At 37.3% G+C, this 12,987-nt stretch overlaps 1 protein-coding gene across 1 annotated transcript in view; it reads right to left on the bottom strand.

Moving 5' to 3' along the window:
* Positions 1 to 12,987, bottom strand: part of ITGA1 (integrin subunit alpha 1) — a 176,077-nt gene that overhangs the window by 33,519 nt on the left and 129,571 nt on the right. The window contains exons 15-16 of the mRNA XM_088827682.1: positions 11,267 to 11,397; positions 433 to 599 (exon numbers count right to left, since the gene is read on the bottom strand). Coding sequence (XP_088683808.1) covers positions 433 to 599; positions 11,267 to 11,397 — 298 coding nt within the window. The remainder of the gene's footprint in view (positions 1 to 432; positions 600 to 11,266; positions 11,398 to 12,987) is intronic.

The following is a 12,987-nucleotide window of genomic DNA, read 5'->3' as shown; positions in this document are numbered from 1 at the left end:
GTTTGACCCTAAAAAACAAGGGTCACCTTCTGATTGGAGCAGAGATCTCAGAAAGGTGGGGGAATTCAGGTCCTTTATAATACCAGTCTTACGGGAGACAGCCCAGTCTTCAGCTCTGACTTGGAATTGGTGTCTCTTTCTCTTTCTCTGGCACTTGATTTTTCAGAGTAAATAGGAGAGCCAGAGGAGAAATATGAAATCCAACTATGGAAGGTAACCAAATATAAGTATGTAGTTTCTGCTCCAGAATTTACAGGTTCCATAACCCATTCCTTCTACACTAGAAATTTTTTCAAGTTTCATTATGTTCACAGAGGCAAATGTGATATAAGATTCCTATCACTGAGGGGAATACACTATCTTACTAGATTCATCCTGTGGGGGCAAATAGAATACACTGTCCTGCTCCAAAGTACTTCTGTATGTACTTACCAGCTTCATAAACCATGTTTTCTTTGGACTTCAGTTTCACATTGAAACACACTGTGGCATTTATACACACTGTTTCCTTTCCCTCCACACGACAGTTTTTCTTTTGAATATTCACTTTATTGGGTTCAAAATTCATGGTCACTTTAACAACAGCCACATCTCGAGACCTGCAAACACATAAGCCATGGGAGATCACTACTTATGTTTACATTTAATGCATGCCATCTTTTTGGGAGTGCAAAGTAAGTCATTCGAGATGATTCTTCTTTGTATGCAGTATGGGTTCTCAGGATGCCTTTCTCTCGTGAATCTTTGATACCGAAGAGATTATATTTGACGTTCTGAAGACACACTGGTTATTCTGGAACCATGTTAGGCATTGGGTTCTGAAGTGTGGCAGAATATGTCACCCTAAAATATGACTATAGGAGTTCAGGACACACTACCGCAAAGCATGCCACTTTTGTATACTGATCATTTGAACTTCAGGCACTTAAAATACAACAAATGCTGAAAGGTTTTCTCTGAACTCCAAATAATTGCCTAAAGATGCATCCTCTAAAAAGAACTCAGTTGTCATAAATCCTTTCCCAGGAGTTTCATCAACCAGAGAAGATTGACTCATCATAGGAGAGGAGGCTGGAGTGGACACCATACCCGGACAAACTTTGTTACAAACTGTTTTATCTCCCATTTATTCTTTTAAGGGCCTATTCATCTTGCCTAAAAATCGTTCACTTTCGGCTACATCTCCTTTTCCATTCCCTGTTAAGATAATTTTTAGGTGTGAATTCTAAGCTACCTCAGAGAGTTATTCATTATCTCCCATGTAAACATGAGGTATCAGTTCAGTTCAGTCACTCAGTCGTGTCCAACTCTTTGCGACCCCATGAACCGCAGCACACCAGACCTCCCTGTCCATCACCAAGTCCCGGAGTCCACCCAAACCCATGTCCATTGTGTCGGTGATGTCATCCAACCATCTCATTCTCTGTCATCCCCTTCTCCTCCTATGCTCAATCTTTCCCAGCATCAGGGTCTTTTCAAATAGGTCAGCTCTATGCATCAGGTGGCCAAAGTATCAGGTGGCTATAAGCGTGGTGTTATCTGCATATCTGAGGTTATTGATACTTCTCCACGCAATCTTGATTCCAGCTTGTGCTTCTTCCAGCCCAGCGTTTCTCATGATGTACTTTGTATATAAGTTAGATAAGTAGGGTGACAATATACAGCCTTGATGTACTCCTTTTCCTATTTGGAACCAGTCTGTTGTTCCATGTCCAGTTCTAACTGTTGCTTCCTGACCTGTATACAGGTTTCTTAAGAGGCAGGTCAAGTGTTCTGGTATTCCCATCTCTTTCAGAATTTTCCAGTTTATTGTGATCCACATAGTCAAAAGCTTTGGCATAGTCAATAAAGCAGAAATAGATGTTTTTCTGGAACTCTCTTGCTTTTTCAGTGAATCAAGGCAAATTGGAAGTGATCAAACAGGAGATGGCAAGAGTGAACATCAACATTCTAGGAATCAGCGAATTAAGATGGACTGGAATGGGTGAATTTAACTCAGATGACCATTATATCTACTACTGTGGGCAGGAATCCCTTAGAAGAAATGGAGTAGTCATCATGGTCAACAAAAGAGTCCAAAATGCAGTACTTGGATGCAATCTCATAAACGACAGAATGATCTCTGTTTGTTTTCAAGGCAAACCATTCAATATCACGGTAATCCAAGTCTATGCCCCGACCAGTAATGCTGAAGAAGCTGAAGTTGAACAGTTCTATGAAGACTTACAAGACCTTCTAGAACTAACATTCCAAAAAGATCTCCTTTTCATTATAGGGGACTGGAATGCAAAAGTAGGAAGTCAAGAAACACCTGGAGTAACAGGTAAATTTTGCCTTGGAGTACAGAATGAAGCAGGGCAAAGGCTAACAGAGTTTTGCCAAGAGAACACACTGGTCATAGCAAACACCCTCTTTCAACAACACAGGAGAAGACTCTTCACATGGACATCACCAGATGGTCAATACCGAAATCAGATTGATTATATCCTTTGCAGCCAAAGATGGAGAAGCTCTATACAGTCAGCAAAAACAAGACCACGAGCTGACTGTGGCTCAGATCATGAACACCTTATTGCCAAATTCAGACTTAAATTGAAGAAAGTGGGGAAAACCACTAGACCATTCAGGTATGACATAAGGTATATGTGTTCTAATAAACTGTGGAGTGTTTTCTGGTTTTTGTTTGTTTTAGTTTTTTTCTGTTAATCTGTCTTTTATTACAGAAGTCTCAACCAGCAAATCAGAAAGGTACAAGGAAAATTAATTTTCATTCCCTACAACTGATAGGCCAAGGAACTATGATTGCCTGTGATAGAAAAGAGATGAAATCAGTGGCCAGGTGCAACCTTAGAACCAAAACCATATTTTCAGCACCTTTGAGTTTGTTCCCAACCTGGGAAGAGTCCAGAGGACCCCTGGACAACTTTGTTGAACTCTAATAATTATCTGTTCTTGTAGGGTCAGCCCTGCTCTTGTTTCCAGGAAAGAGAAGCAGAATAGCACGAGAAGCACTGGGCTATTTATTATTATATACATGTGATTCATTATTCATTTACATTTTAAATTAACTTTCATAACAAGACATTATTTTCTCTGTTTTATATGTAACCAAGATTTTGAGAGATTATTTTGTAAGAAGCTGTCCAGGGATTTAAACTAGGATTTAAACCCAGTCTTTCTAATTCCAATGCCCAGTGATTTCCACTAATCCAAAGTAAGACCACAATAATCCAAAATTAAGCAAAGAGAGTATATGGAGCCTGAGGTCAATGCCTTAGAATGAAGCCAGTATAACTGTTAAATACCTTTATCTGGCTTCTGCTTTGCAATCAGACTGGCTCTTAGAATCCGCCTGCCAATGCAGGAGATATGGGTTCAATCTCTGGTCTGTAAGATGCCCTGGAGAAGGGAATGGCAACCCACTCCAGTATGCTTGCCAGGAGAATCCGAATCCTCTTGGACAGAATAACCTGGTGAGCTACAGTCCATGGGTTGCAAAAGAGTCAGACATGACTTAGAGACTAAACAACAACAACAACCATCTTGTGAATACATAGGGCTCTGCTTATGTTTTTGCATTAAAAATAATTATATATTTTTTCTCTAAAAACAATTTACCCATAGAAAATATGAAAACATAATAAAAGAAACAAAATTATAAAACAGTTGTAATTCTATCACCCAGCACTAATTAGCATTTATATAAATATATATATATATATAGAGAAACACACACACACACACACATATGCATATATAAACACTGGCCCAGATACATATATAAGCATACTTACTTAAAAATATTATAAGCAACTTTCCAATATTTTGTCTTTTTGAGAACATTAGGAGACTCCCAGGGACGGAGGAGCCAGGTGGGCTGCCGTCCATAGGGTCACACAGAGTTGGACACAACTGATGTGACTTAGCAGCAGCAGCAGCATATTATTCCAACAAATACATGAACCTTAATCTATTTATTCAAACTTCTCTTAATAGATATGTATCTTAACTCCTTAAAAAAATCTAAAACCTACAGCACTATGATTATTCTAAAGATCATACATCTCTAATCATAGATTTTATCTTTAAAAAATTTTCAACTCAGTTCAGTTGCTCAGTCATGTATGACTCTCTGCGACCCCATGGACTGCAGCATGCCAGACCTCCCTATCCATCACCAACTCCTGGAGCTTGCTCAAATTCATGTCCATCGAGTCGGTGATACCATCCAACCATCTCATCCTCTGTCTTCCCCTTATCCTCCTGCCTTCAATCTTTCCCAGCATCAGGGTCTTTTCCAATGAGTCAGTTCTTTGCATCAGGTAGCCAAAGTTATTGGAGTTTCAGCTTTGGCATCAGTCCTTCAAATGAATATTCAGGACTGATTTCCTTTAGGATTGACTGCTTTGATCTCCTTGCAATTCAAGGGACTCTCAAGAGTCTTCTCCAACACCACAGTTCAAAACATCAATTCTTCAGCATTCAGCTTTCTTTATAGTCCAACTCTCACATCCATACATGACTATTGGAAAAACCATAGCTTTGACTAGACCGACCTTTGTTGGCAAAGTAATGTCTCTGCTTTTTTCTGTCTAGGTTGGTCATAGCTTTTCTCCCAAGGAGCAAGTGTCTTTTAATTTCATGGTTGCAGTCACCATCTGCAGTGATTTTGGAACCCCCCAAAATAAAGTCTCTCACTGTTTCCATTATTTTCCCATCTATTTTGCCATGAAGTGATGGGAACAGATGCCATGATCTTAGTTTTCTGAATGTTGAGTTTTAAACCAACTTTTTCACTCTCCTCTTTCACTTTCATCAAGAGGCTCTTTAGTTCTTCTTCACTTTCTGCCAGAAGGGTGGTTTCATCTACATATCTGTGGTTATTGATATTTCTCCCTGCAATCTTGATTCCAGCTTGTGCTTCATCCAGCACAGCATTTCACTTGATGTACTCTGCATATAAGTTAAATAAGCAGGGTGACAATATATAGCCTTGACGTACTCCTTTCCTGATTTGGAACCAGTCTATTGTTCTATGTCCAGTTCTAACTGTTGCTTCTTGACCTGTATACAGATTTCTCAGGAGGCAGGTCAGGTGGTCTGATATTCCCATCTCTTTAAGAATTTTCCACACAGTTGTGGAAACACAACTATTTGTTGTGATCCACACAGTCAAAGGCTTTGGTGTAATCAATAAAGCAGTAGATGTTTTTCTGGAACTCTCTTGCTTTTTCAACGATCCAACGGATGTTGGCAATTTGATCTCTGGTTCCTCAGGCTTTTCTAAATCCAGTTTGAATATCTGTAAGTTCACGGTTCACATACTGTTGAAGCCTGGCTTAGAGAATTTTGAGCATTAATTTGCTAGCCTGTGAAATGAGTGCAATTGTGCAGTAGTTTGAACATTCTTTGGCATAGCCTGTCTTTGGGATTGGAATGAAAATTGACCTTTTCCAGTCCTGTGGCCACTGCTGAGTTTTCCAAATTTGCTGGCATATTGAGTGCAGCACTTTCACAGCATCATCTTTTAGGATTTGAAATAGCTCAGCTGGAATTCCATCACCTCCACTAGCAGTGATGCATCCTAAGGCCCACTTGACTTTGCATTCCAGGACGTCTGATTCTAGGTGAGCGATCACACCATCGTGGTTATCTGGGTCATGAAGATTGTTTTTGTACAGTTCTTCTGTGTATTTTGCTACCTCTTCTTAATTACTTCTGCTTCTATTAGGTCCATACCATTTCTGTCCTTTATCGAGTCTGTCTTTGCATGAAATTTTCCCTTGGTATCTCTAATTTTTTTGAAGAGATCTCTAGTCTTTCCCATTCTGTTGTTTTCTTCTATATCTTTGCATTGATCACTGAGGAAGGCTTTCTTATCTCTCCTTGCTATTCTCTGGAACTCTGCATTCAAATGGGTATATCTTTCCTTTTCTCCTTTACCTTTAGCTTCTCTTCTTTTTCTCAGCTACTGATAAGGCCTCCTCAGACAACCATTTTGCCTGTTTGCATTTATTTTCTTGGGGATGATCTTGATCACTGCCTTCTGTACAATGTCAGAAACCTCTGTCCATAGTTCTTTAGGCAGTCTGCCTATCAGATCTAATCCCTGTCACTTCCACTGTATAATTGTAAGGGATTTGACTTAGGTCATACCTGAATGGTCTCATGGTTTTCCCTACTTTCTTCAATTTAAGTCTGAATTTTGCAATAAGGGGGTAAAATTTTAAAAAAAGAACATTTTAAGGCTTTTTAACATGTTAGTGACAAAGGCCTGCTAATGGGTTTTTTTTTCATTTGCTATTATTTTCTCCCATTCTGAATCCTGTCTTTTGACCTTGCTTATAGCTTCCTTTGCTGTGCAGAAGCTTTTAATTTTAATTAGGTCCCATTTGTTTATTTTTGCTTTTATTTCCAATATTCTGGGAGGTGGGTCATGGAGGATCCTGCTGTGATTTATGTCGGAGAGTGTTTTGCCTATGTTCTCCTCTAGGAGTTTTATAGTTTCTGGTCTTACATTTAGATCTTCAATCCATTTTGAGTTTATTTTTGTGTATGGTGTTAGGAAGTGTTCTAGTTTCATTCTTTCACAAGTGGCTGACCAGTTTTCCCAGCACCACTTGTTAAAGAGACTGTCTTTTCTCCATTTTATATTCTTGCCTCCTTTGTCAAAGATAAGGTGTCCATAAGTGTGTGGATTTTTCTCTGGGCTTTCTATTTTGTTCCATTGATCTATATTTCTGTCTTTATGCCAGTACCATACTGTCTTGATGACTGTGGCTTTGTAGTAGAGCCTGAAGTCCGGCAGGTAGATTCCCCCAATTCCATTCTTCTTCCTCAAGCCTCTATTCGAGGTTTTTTGTATTTCCATACAAATTGTGAGATTATTTATTCTAGCTCTGTGAAAAATATCGTTGGTAGCTTGATAGGGATTGCATTGAATGTATAAATTACTTTGGGTAGTATACTCATTTTCACAATATTTATTCTTCCAATCCACGAACACGGTATATTTCTCCATCTATTAGTGTCCTCTTTGATTACTTTCACCAGTGTTTTATAGTTTTCTATGTACAGGTCTTTTGTTTCTTTAGGTAAATATATTCCTAAGTATTTTATTATTTTCGTTGCAACAGTGAATGGAATAGTTTCCTTAATTTCTCTATTTTCTCATTATTAGTGTATAGGAATGCAAGGAATTTCTGTGTGTTGATTTTATATCCTGCAAATTTACTGTATTCATTGATTAGCTCTAGTAGTTTTCTGGTAGAGTCTTTAGGGTTTTCTGTGTAGAGGATCATGTCATCAGCAAACAGTGAAAGTTTTACTTCTTCTTTTCCAATTTGGATTCCTTTTATGTCTTTTTCTGCTCTGAGTGCTGTGGCCAAAATTTCCAGAACTATGTTGAATAGTAGTGGTGAGAGTGGGCACCCTTGTCTTGTTCCTGACTTTAGGGGAAATGCTTTCAGTTTTTCACCATTGAGGATAATGTTTGCTGTGGGTTTGTCATATATAGCTTTTATTATGTTGAGGTATGTTCCTTTTATTCCCACCTTCTGGAGGGTTTTTATCATAAATGGATGTTGAATTTTGTCGAAGGCTTTCTCTGCATCTATTGAAATAATCATTTGTTTATACTTATCAATAATTACCTTAAACATAAATGGGTTGAATGCCCCAACCAAAAGACAAAGGCTGGTTGAATGGATACAAAAACAAGACCCCCATGTATGTTGTCTACAAGAGACCCACCTCAAAACGAGGGACATATACAGACTGAAAGTGAAGGGCTGGAAAAAGATATTCCATGCAAATAGAGACCAAAAGAAAGCAGGAGTAGTAATACACATATCAGATAAAATAGACTTTAAAACAAAGGCTGTGAAAAGAGACAAAGAAGGAAACTACATAATTATCAAAGGATCAATCCAAGAAGAAGATATAACAATTATAAATATTTATGCACCCAACATAGGAGCACCGAAGTATGTAAGACAATTACTAACAAGTATGAAAGGGGAAATTAACAACAACACAATAATAGTGGGAGACTTTAATTCCCCACTCACACCTATGGATAGATCAACTAAATAGAAAATTAACAAGGAAATACAAATGTTAAATGATACAATAGACCAGTTAGACCTAACAGATCTCTATAGGACATTTCACCCTGAAACAATGAATTTCACCTTTTTCTCAAGTGCACATGGAACATTTTCCAGGATAGATCACATCCTGGGCCATAAATCTAGCCTGGTTGACTCAAAAAAATTGAAATCATTCCAAGCATCTTTTCTGACCACAATGCAGTAAGATTAGATCTCAATTACAGGAGAAAAACTATTAAAAATGCCAACATATGGAGGCTGAACAACATGCTGCTGAATAACGAACAAATCATAGAAGAAATCAAAAGAGAAATCAAAATATGCATAGAAATGAATGAAAATGAAAACATGACAACCCAAAACCTCTGGGACACTGTAAAAGCAGTGCTAAGGGGAAGGTTCATAGCAATACAGGCACACCTCAAGAAACAAGAAAAAAGTCAAGTAAATAACCTAACTCTACACCTAAAGAAACTAGAAAAGTAAGAAATGAAGAACCCCAGGGTTAGTAGAAGGAAACAAATCTTAAAAATTAGGGCAGAAATAAATGCAAAAGAAACAAAAGAGACCATAGCAAAAATCAACAAAGCCAAAAGCTGGTTCTTTGAGAGGGTAAATAAACTGACAAACCACTAGCCAGACTCATCAAGAAACAAAGGGAGAAGAACCAAATCAATAAAATTAGAAATGAAAATGGAGAGATCACAACCGACAACATAGAAATACAAAGGATCATTAGAGAATACTATCAGCAATTATATGGCAATAAAATGGACAACTTGGAAGAAATGGACAAATTCTTAGAAAAGTACAACTTTCCAAAACTGAACCAGGAAGAAATAGAAAATCTGAATAGACCCATCACAAGCACAGAAATAGAAGCTGTAATCAGAAATCTTCCAGCAAACAAAAGCCCAGGTCCAGACGGCTTCACAGCCGAATTCTACCAAAAATTTAGAGAAGAGCTAACACCTATTCTACTCAAACTCTTCCAGAAAATTGCTGAGGAAGGGAAACTTCCAAACTCATTCTATGAGGCCACCATCACCCTAATCACAAAACCTGGTAAAGATCCTACAAAAAAAGAAAACTACAGGCCAATATCACTGATGAACATAGATGCAAAAATCCTTAACAAAATTCTAGCAATCAGAATCCAACAACACATTATGAAGATTATACATCATGACCAAGTGGGCTCTATCACAGGAATGAAAGGATTCTTCAATATCCGTAAATCAATCAATGTAATACACCACATTGACAAACTGAAAAATAAAAATCATGGATTTTGCTAATGGGTTTTAACCAGTTAACTCTTTCACCAGCAATGATTGAGTGAATGAAGGGTGTGTAGTTTGGATCCTTCAGGCATAAAGTTGCCTTGACCTCTCCCAACCCCACACCTCCTCTCTGCTCCACACAGATCTTTATAGAATCTATGGCTCAGTCTAGCCCACAGGATTGGGCTCTCCTGGACATTGCTGACTTCTGAGTGGGCCTCTGTTTATCGCCTGCCAGCTGTATCCACTCTGAGTTCCCCCTTCAGCACCACAAGTCTCGGTCTTCGTGTTTTATTAAGCTGGCTTGGTCCATTTTGCTGTGTGATGTTGCCAACCTAACTCTGCCATTATGGCTCATCAATGATAAAGCCTATACTGGGGGCAGGAGAGGCCAGAAACAAGTTTTCAGGGCTTTGAAAGTAGCCCTTGACACAAAAAAGAGAATAAAAATTGCCCTTAAAACAGGTGCATATTTTTTAATACAAGGATGTAAATACAATAAATATTTGTGGGTAAAGATTATCCTAATGAATTAACCCAGAATTAGCAGCTCAAACAAAAACTAAATGTATTTGTTGTTTCCGAAACTGGTGACTTCTGGTTTGGAGCCTTGGTTTTCAGTAGGCTTCCCCCAAAGTCACAGATCATGCTGCCTAGCATTCACCTTTCCGAGGCATTCTCCTTTCCTTCTGCTGCACAGTTAAAAGTTTTTTTAAAGTTTTTAAAAAGCATAATAGTTACTCGCTGTGTAGTTTAGTGTACAACTTTTATTTGACCATTAGTTCTTAAGGATTATCTTAAATTATGACAAAGTCATATTTTTCAAGTCTCTTGTCTTCACCTATTTAATAATTTTCTTTACTATCCTTCTACATAAAGTTCGAAAAAAGACCATCTGAATTGCACTAATGATTAATTTGAAAGAATCAACAGATGGACTTTCCATCAAGGCATAGGTGAAAATATTTTTTAATTTATTAAATCCTTTTATATGTTTTAACAAAGTTTGTGATATTTTTCAAAATTGTCACACAAATTTCTCATGAGGTTATTGATATTTTGATTTTATTTACATTTTTATTTGAAATAATCACATTTAAAAAATAGAACACTTGCAAAATTGTCTTTTAACTAGCTAAAGCTAGTTATTAATGTCATTAATTAATAACTTATTATTTTATTAATAAACCAATTAATTAAATGGCATTAGTGTACATGTCTGACTAATGATGAGGATGTTACTATTAACTGAAATTAATTTGGGGATGCAGGCATTTTAAAGACTGAGAAAAGACACTATTGTAGATACTTTTACACTTGACCAACAATATAATCAGTCAGTAATGCATAAACATCTAGTTCTATGCACTGTGTAAATGAATGAAGAGTCAGTTATCCCTAAAAGCTTGTAAGTAACTTAAATTTAGGGAAACTTTCTTGTTTATATATATCCTGTATGAGGCCCTCTTTTCCCCTATCCCCTCCTCTAAGCAGAATGACAATCACATAATAGATAACCCACATTAAGAGTTGATTCTCCTTGTTCTTTTAATACAGATGCTTTATTTTTAAGTTTTATCAGTTTCTCAGATTCCCAAACTGCATAATTTTTTCTGAATATTGGAGCAAAAAAAGAAATGGACATTTTGTATACAAATTCTGATCATACTCTGAGCTCTGGTTATTTACTCATAAGGCGTGTCCCACTCATGTGACTCCAGGCTACAGTCCATAGGGTCACAGAATCTGAAGTTGCAAAGACACGACTGGAGTGACTTAGCACACACGCACTCAGGGAAGGACTCAGTAATGTGTCATGTTAATCTGTGGACACTGTGGATCAGATTAACTGGATGTTATTAAAATACATACCAGAAGAGGGCAGCACCACCAAGGCCCCCAATAGTGACATCAGTCAGACCGTCACCATTTAAATCCATTTCTCCGTGAATAGACTGGCCAAAAAATTTCAGTGTCTCGCCATCTCCCCCTGATGGAATACGCTGTGAAAATACCAACAGAGAGTTTTTAATGTCAGAAGAGTCTCTTGAAAAACCGTTTCAAATAAATCTGAGAACTTGGATTGGGTGACAAAAAATTAAAATGAGAGATCTTTTGGAAAACTGCCCAAGAGGCCCCTCATGTGGAGACAAGAGGAATTACTCAGATGTATCCCAAAGGATATTCTTTTTATAGCTCAGACAAAATCATTTCAGGGTTATTGACACCAGAGAGAGGGAAAAATATTATATAACGTCATCTTGTCTAATCCTCAAGGAAAACATTATGAGTAATTGGCTCTGCTTTCTAGTTTCTGTTCAATTCCATTACACAGAGATATTTAAAGGTACTGGAAATACATCATACAATCAAGAGGGGGAGTGGAAAATTATCCTAGCGTCAATTTAGGGTTCACTGAACTCTGAGGCTGGGTATAAATAATACATTCCATCAAATACATTTCTCAATATGTGATCTTTACTGTCTGTCAAAAATGGTACTGAAAGTCAAGAGCATAATAGATTCTATTTCATTCACCTGTATCCACAGTGTTGGGAAGCACAAATGAATAGGGAGTTCTCATGCACTAAATTACCATACATAATATGTTTGGCATCTGCACTTCCTAACTTAGCTCAGGTTCAAGCTGATAGCATTTTAACAGAACCTGATGGCAGGGGGTCCTGACTGACAAACTCTCCCTAAACTTGGAGTCTCCTTATCCTATCTTCCACTTAAATGTTATAAAATTTAAGAAGCCAAATAAGGCAAAGCAAATGAAAACGTTTTTCAAGCCTAAAGTTTTGAGTTTCATTGGAAATTGTTTCAGCACAGAAATCAGGAGTTATTGACCCCACTGCTTCTGATGGGCTTGATTCAGTTTGATTCTGGATCATTCCATACACAAGCAGCACCTCTAGTTACCATAGAAGTGAACGAGTACATTCCTCACCTAATCTTGGGAAAGCATTCTGCCAATAATTAAACAAACTCAGCTCTAATATTCTTTATCGCTTTTGTTGCTTAAAGCTGCATCTTGATTTATCATCATTTTACAAAATAATTGCTTAAGAGAATCTAGTCTACTTACGAATGATTTTAAAATCCTTATTTTTATATTGCAAATGCCACTCCATTAAGTTTGAGGTATTGAACTGGAATGAATAACGTGAAGAACACAAGGAAGAAACTCCTTCTTCCAGTACCTGAGTCCATCACACTCCAATAGTTAGTACTGCCTGTTTCCAGTTATGAAGTACCATGAAGATTTTTAATAGAAGCGAAGCACTTATTAAGCAGATCAGAGTGTTGTTAGTGAAAATATATTACTGAAATATGACCCTTATTTTGTTTTTCACTAATATGCCATTATGACAATGAACAATTAAGGACAACTTCACAAGACATGAATAGATTTTGATAATTCTGTTGACTATGGAGCCAAAGAACATTTACAAAATAAAAAGAAATAATTGTTCTGTTTTTCATGTGTTAGAAAAGTAGTGAATTCTATTTTATTCATAAGTAGTTGTTCAATGCCCAATTAACTATGGTTACTTAAAAACAGACAATTACATTAGAAGAATCCCTTT

The sequence above is a fragment of the Moschus berezovskii genome, chromosome 18, assembly GCF_049115385.1.
Source record: "Moschus berezovskii isolate FMDL1 chromosome 18, NW_MosBer_1.0, whole genome shotgun sequence".
NCBI classification, from domain to species: domain Eukaryota; kingdom Metazoa; phylum Chordata; class Mammalia; order Artiodactyla; family Moschidae; genus Moschus; species Moschus berezovskii.
Note: the sequence above shows the minus strand (reverse complement) of the source record. Positions and strands in the feature narration are given on the sequence as shown.